This window comes from Rhizophagus irregularis, chromosome 21 (genome assembly GCF_026210795.1).
Source record: "Rhizophagus irregularis chromosome 21, complete sequence".
Taxonomy (NCBI): domain Eukaryota; kingdom Fungi; phylum Glomeromycota; class Glomeromycetes; order Glomerales; family Glomeraceae; genus Rhizophagus; species Rhizophagus irregularis.
Genome location: NC_089449.1, coordinates 2,858,121 through 2,878,688, shown reverse-complemented (window position 1 = coordinate 2,878,688; position 20,568 = coordinate 2,858,121). Strand labels below are relative to the sequence as shown.

At 29.8% G+C, this 20,568-nt stretch overlaps 4 protein-coding genes across 4 annotated transcripts; 1 reads left to right on the top strand and 3 right to left on the bottom strand.

Annotated features, from left to right (window-relative positions):
* Positions 1-302: 302 nt before the first annotated feature.
* Positions 303-1,206, top strand: OCT59_014041 (uncharacterized protein; the record flags this gene model as incomplete). The annotated part of the gene is made up of 4 exons (XM_066141917.1): positions 303-485; positions 979-1,005; positions 1,079-1,109; positions 1,187-1,206. The coding sequence occupies 4 exons, from the start codon at positions 303-305 to the stop codon at positions 1,204-1,206; spliced, it is 261 nt and encodes an 86-aa protein (XP_066002000.1).
* An 11,925-nt stretch (positions 1,207-13,131) lies between these two features.
* OCT59_014040 (uncharacterized protein) lies at positions 13,132-13,908 on the bottom strand (the record flags this gene model as incomplete). Its single annotated transcript, XM_025310289.2, has 2 exons — positions 13,132-13,637; positions 13,692-13,908. The coding sequence occupies 2 exons, from the start codon at positions 13,906-13,908 to the stop codon at positions 13,132-13,134; spliced, it is 723 nt and encodes a 240-aa protein (XP_025183648.2).
* A 703-nt stretch (positions 13,909-14,611) lies between these two features.
* Positions 14,612-14,974, bottom strand: OCT59_014039 (uncharacterized protein; the record flags this gene model as incomplete). The annotated part of the gene is made up of 1 exon (XM_025310290.2): positions 14,612-14,974. One exon carries the CDS (start codon positions 14,972-14,974, stop codon positions 14,612-14,614), a length of 363 nt encoding a protein of 120 aa, XP_025183649.2.
* A 3,311-nt stretch (positions 14,975-18,285) lies between these two features.
* On the bottom strand, positions 18,286-19,893 carry OCT59_014038 (uncharacterized protein; the record flags this gene model as incomplete). Its single annotated transcript, XM_025310291.2, has 3 exons — positions 18,286-18,629; positions 18,716-19,136; positions 19,309-19,893. 3 exons carry the CDS (start codon positions 19,891-19,893, stop codon positions 18,286-18,288), a joined length of 1,350 nt encoding a protein of 449 aa, XP_025183650.2.
* Positions 19,894-20,568: the final 675 nt, after the last annotated feature.

The following is a 20,568-nucleotide window of genomic DNA, read 5'->3' as shown; positions in this document are numbered from 1 at the left end:
ATTAGACAAATTTTGTATCGAATATATTACGAAAGTGAGAAATGAAAAAAAAATAACGCGTAAAATTATTGGCACGTAATGAGGAACACGTACAGATTCCTTATCTTACAGGGGACACCTGGCGGCCCGAGTTTAGGAGTTATGCACGTGCACGTGCGTTAATTCCGGCCAGTTCCGTACGTGTTAATATCGTACGCCCCCAGTGTACGTTAAGGAACCCAATAAATGATAATCAACTGATAATCAGCTGATAGAACGTTACCTTCCTTGGAGCACACGAAGACAGTGGATTCTGTCTTTGCATGGCCAGCGATACTCCTGATAACTTCGATTTGATGGCTGTATTGTCAAGGACAGTGGATTCTGAACCATTGGTCATGCCGTGCGAGGAGCAATGTTCTTTGAATACTGATAATACTTCCTTGGAGCACACGAAGACAGTGGATTCTGTCTTTGCATGGCCAGCGATACTCCTTATGACTTCGGTTTGATGGCTGTATTGTCAAGGACAGTGGATTCTGAACCATTGGTCATGCCGTGCAAGGAGTATTAGAAGTTTTATTGAGTAATGTTAACGATTTTTTGCAAAGAAAATGCCCGAAGTGGACGAAATTTTATTAATGATTTTCAGATAAATAGCGAATCAGAAATGCTAGAGAAACGAATGAAATGTATGATGCTATCAAAGAGGGAGTACGCGGATCCTAGGCCATTTAATGCGAGTCCCAGTATCAAGTCATTTCTTTGCTCTCCCAAGCTTTCGAAAAATATTTCTAACTAACTTATTTCTATCACTAACTAAAAGATTCATATCCCTATTCCCTATACCCTTTTACTACACTAGATTTCCGAAATAAATTATCCTACCCATATCTATGAAATTTTTGTCTATCTATATCACTACCATCCACCAGGCTATGAAAAAGATTATTCCCAATGAGAGAACTTCCCAGAGATTAATTAATTTTGAACCTACAGCATAAATTCGGGGGATTAACAACTGAGGTAAAAAAATAAGAAATGCAATATTTCCAATTAATACTTACCATGATTTATTTTCACAACATTCCATTCCTAGAAATTTATTGAATTTTTCTGCGTTATCGCCGGTACGATACTGCGCAAAGTTTCAAGAATTCGGCACGTGAAGATGCTTATGCCGGAAAAATTATTTGATATACTATAGCACCTGAAGTTTTTATTTAAAAAAGCAGACTTTTAAATCTGATATTTATAGTATTGCAATGCTCATGTGGGAAATTTCTTCTGGACAACCACCATTTATTAATTATGAACATAATTATTATCTTGCTATGAATATTGTTAATGGTTTAGGACCAAAAATTGTATCAGGAACTCCTTTAGAATATAAAAAGATGATAGTCAAAGATTTCTCGGCGAAGATCAAAATGACGATATATAACAAGAATAGTAATGTCCGGTTTGTTTTGGAACATCTATAGAGGCGGGAAAATCGATTAATGTCATAATGACATGTTCTAAGAATCTGGCCGAACAATATAAACCAACTTACTTTATTATTACTTTGCGGAAAATACGAGTTTGATATTGTTGGTGCAAATAATGGTAAGTTAGATTGGTTTGATTAGTTTTGTTTGATTTTTATTTACTTGCATGAGGCAGATAAAAGGATTCACTAGCCGGAACATCATCTTTTTATACAATTTGCAGGATCAATCTTGGAATACACTTGGAAAATCTGATCAATAGCATCCCCTTAATTTAACAATAAAGAATTTAACGCTATCCATATATAAGGATCATCAAGGGGCTATACATATTTTTGAGAATGTGCGAGAAAGTATGAGAATAAATTATTACTTGTTCCCGTGATACTGTAACGATTACTATAATATTACTGCGCATTGATTTATCAAGCTATGATCAAAAAATAAAAGCACACTTTGCTTCACACAATTCCACAACCCACTTCATGCAAAAAAAACATATAAAATGTCTGGTAAATTTGCGCCATTGCTTTATTGATCAAGTTATTATCTGTACAGATGTGAGTGATGATCGCATTCCTCACAAACCTTACATCTATGCTCCACCCCCTAAATATATGCCATTTTTCAAAGTAGTTCTACCTTAGCAAAGTGCCTTCCAGCTCTTTATAAACTGTACTATTCTGATTGTTTGTTAAGAAATTATATATAAGTAAATTTCATTTATCTTGGAATTTGCACAGTCCTATTTTTCGGTAGTGCATTTATCATGGCAATGAGAAGATTGCCCATTTTTTCGGGTGATTGATTTCACATGATCTATTCATCCTATGCTATAAATGCGGACTTAAGTTTATTACTTGAAGTGTTGCAGGTAAAATAATATTCCAACTTATCTTGGGATTACAACTTTGCTAATTCAGGGTAACTGATCCCTATTTTCATGGTACCATGAGCCATGTAATCCATAATTTCCATGTTTTCCATTGCAAATAGGACATGGTGAACTTCACAGCTGAAGTGATGCAAATTATAATTATCAATTCCCCTAAAACTATTTTGGAATTTCAGGTATGTAAAATGCTCTAACATGGATTTGATAATTAGCTCTGGTTTTGCTTCAAAAGTGATAGGCTTGGAATTAGAGGGTTGAAGTTTTTCTGATATACTTGTTACAGCTTCTAATAAGGAAAGTTACATATATCATGTAATTATAGATTACTATATAACTGACCCCTCCCCCTCTTAGTAAGATTATGATTCACATGATCATATAATAATAGTTATAATAACTGTTGTACAATTATCAAATAATATTTATTATCAGTAAAACTTTTTCCCATCAACCAATATTCTTTTTTTCTTCTATTTAATATATGCCTTTTAAATTATAAAATAACTGTTTTTACCAATATAATGAATAGAATTTTTTATGTATTTATTAATAAATCAGATCAAATTAAAAAATTATATTATTTTTTTGCAACTGTGCATATGTAATTCTTTAATATGACTTAATATTTAATATGTGCAAAAATGATCTGATCACATTTTAAAATCTCCTCATTAATTTCTTTATTTAAAAATTTTTTGATATGCAGACTTTTCTAACTACACCAAAATATAACAAGTTTTATATTTATAAAACTTTCATAAATCAACACCAGAAATTTTGCAATACTTTTGAATACTATCATATTATCATATGCAGTATTTTGAAAAAAATCTGATCTGAAATGGATCAGATCAAATCAGATTTTTTATGATCTGTAATCTGATCTAAATCAAAAAAATTTGATCTGTTTCAGATTGAATCAGGTCAGATTAGTTATTTATTCAAATCAGATTAGATCAAATCAAATTTAAACAAATTTAAATCAGATCCAGATCAGATCTAAATTTTAAAAATTAAAAAATGTTTCATGCAATATTTTTTATTAAGACAATTAAAAATCATTGTGAATAGTTTTTTTCATTTAAATTGAAATAAAAAATATTTTGCAACATTTTTTATTAAATAAATCTTTAAAAAAATATTGTGAAACATTTTTGATTCAAATTGAATTCAGATCAAATTAGTTTTATTTAAATTGGATTCAGTCCAAATCAAATCAAATTCATTTTGAATTCAAATCGGATCAGATCTTTGATTCGAATTCAGATTAGATTAAATCTAATTTTTTTGATCCAAATTCGAATTCATCTCAAATCTGATCTAATTCGATCTATTCAGAACACTAGTAATCCGATCCTATACCTGAAAAGCCATCCGGATTCAATCCGGATTGCCTCAGCTGAATCCGGATGATAATCCGCATCCGAAAATTTAGCGGATTATCCGAACTTTAACAGATCCATCCTTAATTTAGGATCCATCCGGATCTATCCTAGTCTATTTATAGAAAATTTATTTATAATTAAAAATATTTATTCAAATTTCAAATTTCGAAATTCAAAGTCAAAAATAAAAATGTACAAACACACAATTTAAACAAAAAAAGCTTTATGCAATATAATTTTATTATGTAAAATGATAAAAGCATTAAAAGAAAATAAAATGTATTATTCATTATGAGGTTTGCACCATTTCTTCAACTTCGTCCCATTCTTTTGCAAAAACTTGCATAGAATTAAGATTTCTCTTCAAGAAAAGCATTTTACCAGCCAAATCTGTATCCAACCGTGTTTTCTTTTTACTGTAATTAGATTATTAGCATGTGAAAATAATCTTTCGCTTGAGACAGAAGTTGCTGGTATTCCAAGGTATTTACGAGCAATTTGAGATAATTTTGGAAAAATTTGTGCACGCGCCCGCCACCAATCTAATGGATTTTCTTTTTCAAGTGCAGCTGGCATGTTTAAATAATTATTTAGTTCATCACTATTATTATTACCCGAATTCAATCGACCAACTTTTTTAATTTTCATTTGGCGGCGTTGACGGTATTCTTTATGTGAACGCAATGAAGATTCTGTATCTTGAGTAGGTGTAATTGAATCATTAGGGAATTCTATTACTTGTGGTGATTTATTTGGAAAATTATTTGAAAATTCATCCCGGAGCTTTTGAATAATTCTGTTTTTATCATCTTCCAACTCCACAAAATCCAATTCCTTATAGCGAGGGTCCAATAAAGATGCAATTAAGCCAGCATCATTTGGTTTATCCCAATAAAAAATTAATGAGCTGTAAATATTTTCCTTTACATTTTCCAAAACTCCTTCTGTATTTAATGGATCTTTAATAGAAATTCTTTTATTTGTAATATTACTTATAACTTCTTCATCTTCAACCTCAATAGGTGTTACTTCAATACCTTCAGATTCAAATACAGTATTCTCATCATGATGAGTAACATTATTTGATGGCAAGCTGCAAGTCATATTAAAAATAAGCTCTTTGATAATTGATATCATATTGCTAAATGTTACGTAAGTTCCTCCTGAAAAATCTTTTGTTGTTCTCTCAAATGGTGTTAAAAGATCAACTAATTGGTCCAACAATTCCCATTCTTCCTCAGATAACATGATCTTTCTTAGTTTATTTCCATCCTTTTTATCATCTCTATTGGTACTAGTACACAAATCAGCTTGGAGTTGAATTATTGCGTCTTTGAGATAAAAAAGTCGATCCCAAGCATAGTAAGATGAATTCCATCGGGTAGAAACATCTTGAATACAATGCAAAATATCTTTATAACCTAATTTGCATTGTGTTGCTTCTAATCTTTCTATCTGTCTTTGGGTTGAAAAAAAATGGACTATTCGTTTTACACGTGCAATAAGAATTTCTGCAGCTGCCAATCCTTTCCCAATTGCTAACTGAAGAGTATGTGCCGCACAAAGGAAGTCTTTGAATACTTTCACATTTATTTTTCTGAATTAGAAATGGAAATGCTGCTTTCATATTTGAACCATTATCAGTAATGATAGTTGTTACCCGTCCTTCAAGATTCCAACTCGTAATACATTGGTAAAGTAATTCAGCAATATTCTTAGCGGTATGGGGAGAAGGAGCATACATCATCTCTAACATTACATCTCTAATTTTAAAATCTGTTGTAATCCATGTTGCAGTAATACCTAGATATCCATGTTTAGCCCTACTTGACCAAAGATCAGTGGTAAGAGATACTGATGTAGCCGTTTCATTTAGAAGGTTCTTTAAGTTTTCACGATTATAATTATAACTTTTAGATATCATTGTTTTGACTTTTTGCTCTCCGGGTATAATGAAGGAAGGATCAAAATTGGAAATTTTTTCTTTATATGCTGGATTTGTAACTGTAGAAATAGGTTGATCGGTAATTAACATCCATTTAAGCATAGATTCTTCTCGTTGTTTTTGGATGTGTTTTGGATGGGAGCGATGAGGTTTGGCAAAATCTGTAATCTTTGTATTTCGTAACTAAAAAAATCCATTAATTTTTAATTTAATAAAATAATAATTTCAAGTTTAAATTTTGAAACATACTTTTTTCAATTTTTTGGAAGTATTTTCACTTTCTTCATCCTCGTTAACAATATGATGAATATCACGTAAGTGTGCAATGAGATTTCCCGTTGAAGATCCAGCATTTCTATACGCTTGACCACATCTACTGCCGTTATCATCTAAGATTTTACAAACTTGAACTTCCTCACCCTTTGAATTGAGACACTTTTCAAAATATTGTCTTGTAAATGAAGATTTTTTTCTTTTACTTGCAGAATTTGCATTTAATTCTTTATTTATTTCTTTAAAAAATTTATAAATGTAATAATACAATTTATTAATATTTATAAAATAAATAAATTGAACAACTATTTAATACACCTTTTCCCGTTGAATCTATTCTATTTATTGCTTCAATAAATGTAAATTCCTGGGATTCAGTCTCATTATCAATCTCTTGATTCTCTTCTTGCGACATTGTTAGGATTTAAGAAAAAAAGATGTAACGTCCAATATTGATAATCAATTTGATGATCATACATTTTTATATAATTTAATATGGATTACAATCCGTTAATCCGGATGATCTTCCATCTGTCATCCGTTTTATAACGGATCGGATTCGTACTAAAATTTCAGATTAGGATATCCGAGCTGGATCCGTAAAATAGGATCTATCCGGATTTATCGGATTTAGGATCGGATCACTACAGAACACTAGTAAGGTATAAGGGAACATATGGATTTATTCTTGAATTCCAAAAAATATTAAAAAACATTAAAAAGCAAATTACAGTCAATCCTTGTTATAACGAACTCTAGGGTTCAGAGTCCAGACCTCAACTTCGCTATAAGACTATAGTAAATATAGTGAAGATTTTAAGAGATTTAATTGGTTAATTCATTATAGCAAAGGGAAATTTATTATAGTTGTCTGAAAAATTCACTATATCAAAGGTTCGCTATATCAAGGTTTAACTATATTTCAAAATCTGATGATCTATTTGATGATGAAAATACTTTTGACAATAAATATGATATAAATACTAATAAAAACAACTCCATTGCTTGTTTTCAAAGATCATTTAAATCCAGATGTCGCTTGTATATTTAATTTAATTCAATTTACGTAAGTTCATTTGATAGTTTAGAATTTAATCATGTATATGACTTCACAGATATTTACATTTTATAATTTCAATCAGATGTGAAATAATTGCCAAAAGCATTTTCAGAAACAAAATACAGAGCAGAATATTAATATATTTATAAAATGACACATATTTTCATGTCTAAATGATATTCTTGACAATCACTTATAAGTTCTATTATAATTATTATCAAATATTTCATTGTAAATAATAATACTTACTGTTTTTATTAATAAATGGAGAAGCAGTATTAAGGGCTTTTCAGGATTACTGAGTAGAAGTAACAGATATACTAACCAATACAGAAAATACCATTTTAATTGAATGTTTACAGTATGATAAAGGATTTATGTCAGTTATTTAAATATTTATTAATTTGAATTTACAGAAACATAATTTAGGTACAAATTTATCTTGAGGTTATAAATTCTCACTTTATGTGTACTGGTTTTAAGATTAAGAACAAACTAAAAATTTTTCCAATACTCTAAAGGTGCAAAAAACTTTGAGAGACATGCATCAGACTCTAATCAAAATAATATCTATTGAAGGTGAAAGAATGCTTTTAAAATCAGTTTTATGAGCTAGCTCCAAACTTCTTATATCCAGATTCCTTTTATTATATTTTTTTGTACATACAATTCTAATTATTTATGTAGAAGAAGGATATTATTCGTCATTAAATTTAGTGGATTTTGACATTCCAACCAAGTATGAAGAACTTGAATATATCATTAGGATTTCACATATAATGCTTCAAGTTAAGGTTAGTGGTATTCTAAAGTTTTTAATCATCCTTAAAGTTTTTAGTACAACTTTATATTTGCATACCTTATTTTTGCAGAAATTGTTATTAACTACTATTTCTCAATTTAAACATATAAAGAAAAGAGTAAAAAAGGAAAAACTAACCTTTAGAAAAGTCATATTACATAATAAAATGAAAGAATATAGATCTTTACAATCTACAGAAACTGAAGGTTTATAGCAAAATAATACTTAAAGATTCATTAAAGCATGGTATTTATTAACATTAATGTTATTTTTACTGATTAGAATAATCCATTTTGGCAAAATTTTAAATTGCCGAATGTTGGACAAAATTCAGTCTAACCTTAGCGATCATTACCAAAAAAATTAGCAACTAATTTTATAGTGATTTATACCATAATGCCTGTCATTTGTTAATAAATCGATCAGTAAAATTGCTAACAAATTGTTAAAATCAAATTAATGATTGTTAATAATTAATCTAATTATTACTAATTTTGTATATTTAGTTAATTTTAATTTGTATTAATAATTTATCAATTAAATTCTATTAATTCGCTTTACATATTAAAAATTTCATATTAAATTTAATATTTATCTATTCACTACATTATTTACCACCACACTACCCATCATCCACCATTTTTACTGATCTGATAAAAGTCTAATTCATAAATTTTTTAAATAAAAAAATTGAAGTTTCAAAAGTTCAAAATTTACTTACCATCTGATAAAATCTAAAATTCAACAAAAATCCAAAAAAAACTAAAAAAAATAAAGAAATGATTAGTATGATACCGATTCTTTAATAAAAAAAATAAAGTTTCAAAAATACTTTTCTTAAATTCTATTGGTTAATTAGCTAAAAAGGAAAAAAATCATAACAATGTAACATAAAATTTCCTTTTATAATAGGATTTGCAAAGAATTTTATATATGATTTTTACTTTAGACCTGTAGGTAACTTATCTTATAAGTAAGTGGGAACCTGTTTACTATTTTCAACAATAGAGATCTTATATGAATTTTGCAGATTTGATATATATGTAATGCAATCTACACAATCTGCTTTACCATTTTGATTCATTATAGTTTTTTGATAAGTGAAAGTTTTAATGGCCTTATTACCTCTACAAAAAATGTTAAAAATTAGAGATATTACAGCTATATAATAATGTAGTGATAAGAAAAATGAAATCTATTCTTACTTTTCAAGAATATGAATGTATTTCAATTTTAACTATTTTACATATTAATTTAGATGAAAAAAAGGGATACCCATATAGGCTAATTTGACTCACCAACCAAATGTCACATGAAAATAAGTATGACAATATCGAACCAATCAAATTTAATGTAACAAGTGAAAAAAATCAAAAAAATATTTCGAATGCTTCTTTTATGTAATAAAACCATTATAAAATACTGTCAAAAATAAACAATAACCCTTAAAAATATGCTGTTTATTATATAAATACAATAATTATAATAATATTAAACAATAATGCCTAAAAAATAAAAATAAACCTATTAATATATTTAAAAAAAATTTTACAGCATAAACTGCTGTTTAAAATGCCTTAATAAACGTAATAATGTGCAAATAATGTTATAAAAATAAAGCACATTATACTAACTTTAATATATCACATATTTATAACATCCAATAGGAAAACGATTTCCCAATGATTTCCCATCATATTGTTTTTTTGTAGAAAACTTATCTAAGTTTATTTTATTTGCAGATTATCACAAATTTCATATATATTCCTTAATTATATCACCTGATCATTAATTAATGAAATGAGTCAGATCAACCTATATACATATTATTATCTTTTTTCATTTTTTTTTCTCTTAATTTTTTTTGTAGAGAAGTTCATATAGTTAATATAATACTAGTTTGTCTTATTTCTGATTTATAAAATTCTATAATTAAAATTAAAAAAATTATAAAAGTGTAATAGTTTTTAATATATCTTAGTTTGTCTTATTTCTGATTTATAAAATTCTATAATTAAAATTAAAAAAATTATAAAAGTGTAATAGTTTTTATAAAAGCTAACACAATCATATCTCAATAAAAAGTTTAATGAATAACTATATAAACCAATTACTAAGTGTTGAATTTATATTATAATAGTAAAAATTTGTTGTTTTTATATTATAAAAATAAATAAAAGACTTTACAATATATTTTTTTTAAAAAATATGTAAAGTACCATTCAATTAGATGGACTGATACTATATATTTATTCTTGAATTCTTATTAGTTAAACTTATTAAGGTTGACATCATTGAAACTGGTTTAAGAGGACCCCAAACATCTCTAAAACAAACATGTTATAGCAGCCTTTATCTTTATTAAGTATTTATCGAACTTTACAAATTTACATATATAAAAAAAGAAAATAAAATAAAAACTAACTAAAAACAAAGCTATATAGTCTTCTAGAAAGAAATTAAAATTAAAAGAAAATTCAAAAAAAAGAAAAATTGCTAATACTAACACTTCCTAGATCTTTTCCCTTGATATATTCCAACCAAAGTAGAAGCAACTATGCTAACAAAATAATGAATGACGCGCCCACTATTAAAATCGACACTCCATCCTGCAAAAGCTGTTATTAAGTAGCACCGTTAGATGACCCAAATGTGATTAAACTAAGATAATCCATACTGCATTGAGTTTTTTAACCAATTGGTTCCAGAGTCACGTGAATTAACATGGGTCGGAGGTGGTAAAGATGAGAAAGGTAAATATGAAGATTTAGGCAAATCTTTAGGTCTTGAAGAATTTTTAAGTTTTGAAGTAATATTCATCACATGTTTCCATAATCCTTTATCATAAGAATGTGAATTCCAAATCCGTTTCTGGAATTTATTGATAAAATTATTATGAATAGTGGCAATTACATTCATGGCAGTGAGACAAGGAATATTTAAGTCCTCAAACACTTCTAGAAAAGCAGAAGGCAAACAACCACAGACCAGACTATATATAGGAGGACTAGTTGCTAGAAGAGAAAAACCAACAAGAGAAGGAGGTGATTCTATTAATTTGAATGGAAAAGTCGTGATTAGCATTATTGTCAGCTTCTTTAATTTTAGCAGTTAAGTGGCGCATGTAGGAATTCAAAATTTGTTGCAATTTAATGCGACATCTTTTGCACATAAACAAGTGCATGAAATCTTTGAGTTGGTCTTCACAAGGGCAACAGGTAAAAATTTCTATATACAAATTAGGTCGTAGCTGCTTAAAAGATGCAAGAGTAAATAAATCTTTCAAGAAAAACTGGAATTTCAATGTATAGTGTTTAGAAGCATTCTCCAGGGTAAAAGAATTATCGTATTTGAGTTGGAACATTAAAGTATGCCAAGTAAGAGCCTAATTAACCACATATTGTAAGAAGTCTGTTAAAAAGAGAAAGAAAATGGAAACACAATAAAGCCAACAGGTCTTTCATATAGAGCATTTGATGGTATTGCTTAAATAGATGCTTATTAGGATTAGATTCACAAACCACATCATTATATCCAAGGATAAAATCATGAGCTGCAGCTAAAGTTGCCTGCCAAAACTCTACAGGCTATTGTCAAAATGTTGAAACTAAATGCCAAAATAGTTTCGACATGTCAAAATTGTCGAAACCTAAAAATATTACGTTTTACATAATAACTTGGAATTCAATGATCGTAGAAAGATGCACTATAACTTGTTGGAATCGTCTTATAACGACGATTCGAATGGTGGTTAGATCGTCTTTTTACAATAACTGGATGCCAAGATATTGAGTGAAATGTCAAAAATCAGCATTTTGTATTTTGTGATACTGTACCGTTTAACGTTTCGCCTATTATCTCGGCATCCAGTGATCATAAAAAGATGATTTAACCACCATTCGACTCGTCGTTATGAGACGATTCCAACGAGCTATAGTGCATCTTTCTACGATCATTGGATGCCGAGTTATTATGTAAAACGTAATATTTTTAAGTTTTGGCAATTTTGATATGTCAAAACTATTTCGGCATTTCGACAAATCAGAGAGCCAATGTCGAAATGTCAAAATAGTTTCAACAATTTCAACATGCCGAAACTCCCTAATTTCAGCAGGCAACTTTACCCTATATATACTGTAAGGGTGGTTAAGAGTTGGAAAGAAGAAAATGAAGTAAACAGCTTTCCTTGGCCTGCACAGAGCCCAGATTTGAATCCTATAGAGCATTTATGTGATGAATTGGAAAGGCAGGTGCAGGCATATAAGTCATTACCAAAAAACAGGGAGAATTTATGGGAAATACTTCAAGAGGAATGGTCAAATATTGAAGCTGATAAATATCAAAATCTTATTAGTAGCATGCCTCGTTATATTTAAGGTTGCTTGCCGAAACCTAGGGGTTTAGGCAAGATGGCGTTTCGCCAAAAAGCAAAATTCTGCCAAAACTATATTAAAGTTGTATTAAAAAACTGGTGAAACTTTGGAGAAAGGTGAAACTGCTGAAACTTATTATAAATGTCAAAACTGCTGAAACTCTGCCGAAACTATAATAAATCTATAGTAAAATTTTAATGAAACTAATCGTAGGATTTTGAAGAGATTTAGACAAGCAACCTTAGTTATATCTCTGCTGTTATAAATAGTAAAGGTTACCCAACAAAGTATTAATAAAAAGTTGAAGACTTTGTCTTTCAAATAAAAAAAAAAATATTAAATTTGGCGTAGTAATTTATGAATTATTTAATTTTAAAAATTCACATTAAAATTGATTGACATCACATGCTTACTGACTTTTTTCTAGACACTGTACAAAAGCAAAAAGCTTTTTCATGACTAAGAAACGCTTCAAAGGTTGTGATAGCATATTACAACATCACATGACTTGTGACGCAATAAATTTATGAAGTCGAAAGTGTTGCCAGAACATAATCTATATCATCCTGAGAAATATGTGTCAATGTTAAGACAGTGAAAGTCTTAATATGCTTAATCTTATCAACCCCCAACTCATTAAACATCTCATAAATCTTCTGGGCTCTTTTCTTTGTCTTTTGAAGCAAGTCTTCATTAATAGAATCGGGAATCTGTTTTCTAACCTCATTATTTACCAACCTTTAGGATGTATGCATGGGATTGGATTTCCAGAAAAAGTCGTATCGATCCTTTAATGCCTTACTGAAATGGAAATAGTGAAGAATTAAATTTTGAGCCGTTTTCTTACTAGCATCTTCAGCATTAAGAATATCTTTATACAGTTTGAGGAAATCGATGGGAACATTCATACTAGAAGTGGAGAAGGAATTCTATTGTAATGAGATATCATCTTCAGAATCATTTGTTAATAGTTCCTGAATAAGGCGTTTTAATATGGGTGAATTATCTCTTCCTAAAGGTTTGGCCTTTTTTCTTGAGGTCTTTTCAGTGAAAGAGTTACTAGTTCGCCTTCTTTGTGTGGTCAGAATTAATTGCAAATTTACTGGACAGGTAGGACACCTCTTGTTTGAATTGTCAATGCAATTAAAGTGTACAGCATGTTTACAGGACAAGAAGACGGTATCTTTAGGGAAACCTAAGGTGATTTTTTTAGAACATTTGGCATATGTACCGATTTCAGTTTCTTGAATAAGTGCATTCTTGACTACTTTCTCCATCGGATCTTCTAGTATGACCAGTGAATTCAGAACAAACTTTTCACCCATCAAGTTAGAAATAGCTGAAGTTCTGCTTGATTGGGACGATTGTGAATTTCTCCTAGTAAAGGGGTATATGATTTCAGCTTTCTTCCCACATTTGGGAAATGGACACATGCCTAGTTAATTTAGAAGCTGTTTCTCTACACATATCTGGTGAAAAATATGCTCACATAAGAGTATTGTAATCGCTTTGAGAAGGAGTGTCAAAACCTTCATTGTACATTCAGAAAATGGTCTTAGTTCCAAAATTTCTTTATCTTTTACAAGTTCATCATTAAGATTTTTTAGGATATTATAAGCAAGATTCTTATAATTGGTAAGAGTTGAATGAGGTCTTTCTGGAACCTGAAAAGATTCTGGACCTTTGATTGATTCTAAGTCTGACATAATGGATTTATCTTCTAGTTTATAGCCAACTGCCTGTCTTATATAGCACTAGTAAATGTTCAGAAGAAAACATTTTCCAGATTCTCACTAGCAATTACGCACTGCATTTCATCATATTGATGATTCACGAAAGATTAGTATACAGACTCCCAAAATCCATATGCGAAATATTGATTGCTAAAAATATATCCATATCTGAATATTGTTTTAATAATATATCTGGAGGTATGATACACAAAAAATAATGAAATATATATATATGCAAATCTTACATCATAAGCTCCTGTGGATTTTCTGGGTGGTGATCAGTCTATATGATGAAGTCTATGCTTTTACAGATACAGTCTGACTTCTGTATAGTTACCTAATTGGTTTTGCCAAAATTGGTAATTTTATAAAAGTGTGACAGTAAAAAGGTAACCTTTATAGAATCACTGCCATATTAAAAATCACATGCTGTAATTATATAAAGGTTGGTTCGAAGTTTTTCTGTACTAGTATTAATTATTAATTTAAAACAAAAATACTAAATGAATTATTAGATTGTATATAAATGCATGTATAAATATATATACTGTATAATGCTTAAATTTTTAAATTTTGTAATAAATGCTTTTATTAAATGTTAATATTACAAAAATGTTCAATATCAATTAAGAACTCATCAAATACTGAAAAAATAATCCATAATTGATGCCTGCTTTCAGAATTGTTGCTCCAGCCATTTGATAATCTTAAAGTACCTTTTAAAAAGCTTTAAATCTTCTGCATGAAATTCATTATCATCTTGCTGCTCATAAAACGAAATCCATGTCTCTAAAGATTTGAGTGCATTACCAGGAGATACTAAAGTATCATTTTCGGAGTTACTACTTTCATCTTCATCACGCGCATCCTCCTGGACTAACCTTATAATATCAATATCACTTAAAATATCTTCTGTCTGCATTTCTTCCAATTCTTGAAAGAAATTGTTTAATTCATTTGCCAATAAAGCAGCAGAAGGATTATTCATATCAAGCTTTTTGATCATTTGATTGATATCGGCTGTTTCACTATCCATCATTTCTTGTTAGATTCATGATACGTCATCTCTGTCTTTATCTGATAAAGAAGGTAAAATTCTGGTTTTTCTTCAGCAGTTCTGAACTGTTTCTTTAGTCACGCAATTTCATGATTCAGTGACATAGTCAATGGCCTCCTTTATGTTAATTTTTTTGCTGTTAATATCTTTATCTTCCTCAAAAAGGTCCAGCATATGACGGCAAAATTTTCTCTTAAAGTAATTTTTAAAACTTGCGATTATTCCAGCATCAAGAGGTTGGAGATGGCTTGTGGTATTAGAAGGTAAGAAAACCACTTCAACATGAGTTAGTTGAATCTGGGAGATGTCAGGTTGATACCCATCTGATCCATCATGATAACTATCTCCTGAATGACCCCCGTGACCTCTTGAATGACCACCACGACCTCTTAATCCACTAACACAACCATCACGACCTCTTGATCCACTAACACGACCACTATGGCATCTGGATGTTTGATTTTCTGGTAAAAATCAGAAAAAGGTAACAGTTTTGGACATTATCTCAAAAATGTTATCAGAAAAACGTTTTTATTTTGAGAAAACGTACTGCAACTGTTAATTAGTAAATTAATAGATCGAACTTACCATTAGATGCATCATTATCATCATTTTGATCAATTTCTAAGGCTGGCGAGTAGTGGGGGTCGAAATGTGACAGAGCATTATCAATCAAAAGCAAGATCTTTTTATTTTGAATTCTGAAATATCTATCCATTTCACAAAGAACCTCTTCGAAAACTGATGAGTTCATCCACGTCTTAGGATTACCTCGATAATATACAGAAAGATATTCCAAGTTAACCTTTGAAAGAGGTCTTGAACGCTTAGAATTTTCAATAACCTACAGCTTTAACTTGTCAATTCCTGTCACATTAACACCAAGAAGAATAGTAACTCGAGTTTTATCCTTCTTTCGACTGGAAACTGGCTTTTATGAGAGTGTTTCACTTGGTGACATACGGTAAAAAAGTCTCTAAGGAACAAAAAAAAATTAATTTTTGTTCAAAGTTCATTACACGCGTTTCTAATTCTAAATTATGCATTATGCACATGTTCAATCAGGATTATGCAGATGATCGATATATAGAACGTTCTGCTACATTCCGATTAATTTTTTTAACACCTTTCATTCAACTTTCAATAAAAAAAGAAGAGAAAACTTACCGTTTCGTCAATGTTGTAAATACAGTCAAAAGAATATCGACCTAATACTTCTTGCAACCTTGCTCACTCTTCCGAAAGAGATGCTAATGGTGCACTTTCTGATTCCCCGTGTATACAGTACTTACGAATGTTATTACATTTTTTAAACTTATATAACCATCCATTAGAAAAAGATAAATCTTCTTCTTGAATATTAAAACTTCGCCAAAGGTTCTTGCTTTTTCTTTTATTAACAAATCTGTTAATATTATGCCACCGGCTGTCACATTCTCCACCTATAGGCTCATTGCATATTCAAGATCCAGAAACTTGACTTCTTTATGTCTAAATGTTTGAACTGAATCTTCAGCGTTTATTGCTTTCCACCTGTCACTTTATGCCAGAATCTTTGAAATTGTGCTCCTTTCAATATTCAAATTAGGGCACTTTTCATTGAAGTGGTTTGCAATATCTTCATGTCTCTTGCTCTTATTTGCTATTGACCACTCACGTATCTGATGTTTAACGTCCATCCACTTATAGCTATGCGACGTTATTTTGGTTGGGGTGGGGGCAATAGGAGACATAGTGAGTTTTTCATGTCTTCGTTAAGCGAATGATCTATTGCTGCGAATTTATATGATTTAATGTATCACAAATTGAATGATCAATCATATTTAAGGTTGCTTGGCTAAACTTATTTTAACTTTTAACAAAAGTCTAAACTTTAATTAGTAATAGTTTAAACTATGACAAAAGATTTCGACAATAGCTAAATGTCTAAACTATGTCTAAACTTTCTAATTAATAAAATTTAAAATAAATAATTATTAATACATTATTATATATATTTAAATAAATTTTTTACAAATAAATATTATATAATTATTAATAAATATAATTAGACCTTCATATAGTAACATTTCATATAGTTACATCATATAAAATTTCTCCTTATAATCACACCTTTGAGAAAATCCAATTTATATACTTATTATATAAAAAAACCTTTATATAATTACATCATAGTAAAAGCGAGCCTCTATATAGTTACCAATTTTTATAGAACCGATTAGATAACTATATAGAGATCTGACTGTACTAATAATAATATATAAAAAGTAAAATTATAAAACTGGTTATTAATTAAACTTACTATATATTTTAATATATACAGTATAATGATTTAAATAATTAATATAATGTATATTAAATTTTATAATTGCAAAACTGGTTAAATTTATATTAAATTATATAATTTATTATAATAAATGGTAAACTTTATTAATTACTATGTAAAAATATGTCTAAACCTTTTACAGTTTTACCAGTTTCGTCAATTTCGCAGTTTCGCAAATTTTTAATTTTTTAATAAAATGTTTCAACTAGTTTCGATTTCAACAATTGTTTAAACTACTTAGTTTCGTCCAGCAACCTTAATCACATTTAAGGTTGCTTGCCAAAACCTCTCCAAAATCCTGCGATAAATTTCGGCAAGATTTTACTATATGTTTACTATAGTTTCGGCAGGGTTTCGGCAGTTTTGGCAAATGGGGGTTTCGGCATTTCGGCAAAGTTTCGGCAGGATTTTTAATATGATTTAATATAGTTTCGGCATTTTCCGTATAGGTTTCGGCAGTTATTAAGAAGGTTTCGGCAAGCAACCTTAATCACATTATAAAATCAAATTGATGCACCAATAAAAACTATGTGATTACGAAAGGTTTATTGACTAATAAAAGTAATATGTCATTTAAGAATTTTATGTAATAGTGATTATAGCTGATATAGAGGTAATTTAATAGTACCAAAATCCCGTTCTACAAAAATGAGTGCTTATAAAAAAGTATGATTACATAGGGTGTGATTATACAGAAGTCAGACTGTACTATTAGGATTCCACGATTAAAAGCATCCCTGCATCTGAGACGATAAGTTCATTCTCTGTAATATTTACCAGCACCCCATTCACCTTTTATATCCTCCTAAAATATGCTTTTTTCTTTATAGACCCCATTACATAATGGATAAGTGTTGAACTATTAAGACTAAAGCTATCAGCACATTCATTACTATCGACTAAAGATAGATAAGGAAAACGCTCTAGCACCAACTCAATGATATGTTTTTGTTTCTCTTTAGGATCTTCAGACAAGGAGTTGAGATTTGTTAGATTTATTTATCTGACTAGAAGAAGTTGTGGATGGTAGTACACTTACTTGTGATTTGACTGATGGAGTATCTTTGCTAACCGTACTCATATTTACATCAGGTAATTTTTCTCCAGAAGAATTCTCAGGTAATGCACTTACTTTGATTTCTTTTTCACGTGGTAAGGACTGGCACTTAATGTAGTAAGAACTCTTTATGCATCGGCCAACTATCTTTCCTTTATCATGCTTTTTCCCACATTCAGGACATAAGCCAGAATTTTTAAATTCATACCTATCATTATGTCTGTCACTATTAAACAAGGATAGGTAGAAATATTCTTTTAAAGTCACATTGATATAGGGAGTACGAGCATCATATAGATGACTGGCATGTTCTTTTTGGATTAAGAGATTTGTGATTTACTCGCCTTGGCAGGTAACTCTAATACTATATCTGGTAATTTTTTTGGGACAAACTCATGACTTTTCTCAAATGGAACTTTAGGTTTCACTTTTTCTACATTTTTGCATCCAGAATATGAGTTAGGCTTTTTTAGCTTCCTATCAGCATAGCTAGATCCACTGAAATAATCCAGAATAATTTGGATTTGAGGATTAGTAAACTTTGAAATAGAATCTGCGCTGTAAGATTTGATATTCTTAATTCTATCTACTCCTATCTTTTCGAACAGTTTGTAAATCTTTATGGCTCTTTGGATTCTTTTACGTAAAGTTTCCAATGTTATTCCAGAAAGATGCTTTATTATATCCTGGAATAATTGTTTTCTTGCTGTCTGGTCTGAAACATTATCTTTGGCAATAATTTCTTGAATGCCTTTTTTGAACTTTTTCCATATGAATGGTGACACAAAATCTCTTTTTAATTCGCTTATGTAGTGTTTTTCCCTTCAATACTTACTTCTAGAAATAGATGAGCAAGATCAACTTCTATTATCATGTCTCTTAATTTTCATCAATAATTTGGATATCATCTTCATCTATCAACTCCAAAGACACTTCTTGTATAAAATCTTGGGCTACTATATAATCATGGGAAACTTTTGTATCCTTGGGTAGTACTTGAGTTTCTCCTGCTCTGTAAACATTCAATTTGATTGATGATTGCAAACTACTTATATTGGTTTCAGTTTTTGCAGAATCTTCTAGGAGTATAGATGAATTATTCTGGGAAATTGAGAGCTCATCCTGATCTTGGCTTGAATGTGTTGATTCATGCAAAAGTTTTTTTTCTCTATCGTGTTGTTTCATCATATCACTAATCTCTTTCTTATTTACCGAAATCAGAAATTCATTGGTCTGTCTATCCTCTAATAATTTAGACCCTGCATGTGTGGGTTGAGTTACATTAGAGCTATTCTCAGAGTTACCCTCAATAGGCGGTGAAATGGATGATTGGGAAGTCACCTGTAATTCTGAACAAGTGGGAGATTTCACCATGGATATCCCGTCTTGCACTGAAACATTAATAGCAATTTGCTCCTGCTTGATTTTTCCGACATCACAATTTAGTTCTGCAATGAGCTCAGCCTTTTCTTTATCACTCTGCTTTGGTTTTACGAATTTGGCTTCATTCTCTTCCATAGTCTATCTTAATTTAGCATTTTCGGCTTTAACCTCAGCATTCTCAGCCTTAATCTCAGCATTCTCAGCCAGAAGCTTGACGACACGTTATTTTAATGAATCAAGTTCAGATTGCATGTTTTGATAGCAACTTTCATATAGAACATGATTTATTTAAAATGCATTTTACCCAAGTGGGACTTTAGGTCTCACTTTTTTTATTTAATATCCCATGAAAAATATACTTGATACAATATATAATAGCATTTTCAGCTTGAATTCTTTATTGATATAGAAAATAAATTTCATGATTCAGCTCGTAACTGTAATACATAAATTTACAGACCACAAGTCTTTCCGTTTGTCTAAACTACTTATACTAATATATTATCCCAACGTTAACTACATAATCCAGTTTCATTTATATCATAGTTCTGGAATCTGGATAAAATAAAATGTTATCAGTTATACTATGCAGTATATGTAGTGTTGAAAAATAAATTAACAATTAATCTTAGTAAAGCCCGCTAATAATTTATGTTGCTTGCATTTCGTGATGCTAGTAAAGTCCTCAGAAATCTGTATGAAAAATGTCATTAGTTTGCAAGCTCTGAAGTCATTTTCTTGTAAATGTACAACCACAACTAGAAAAAATATATTTTATTCATATCTTAATTGCATAATGTCTCTACCAGA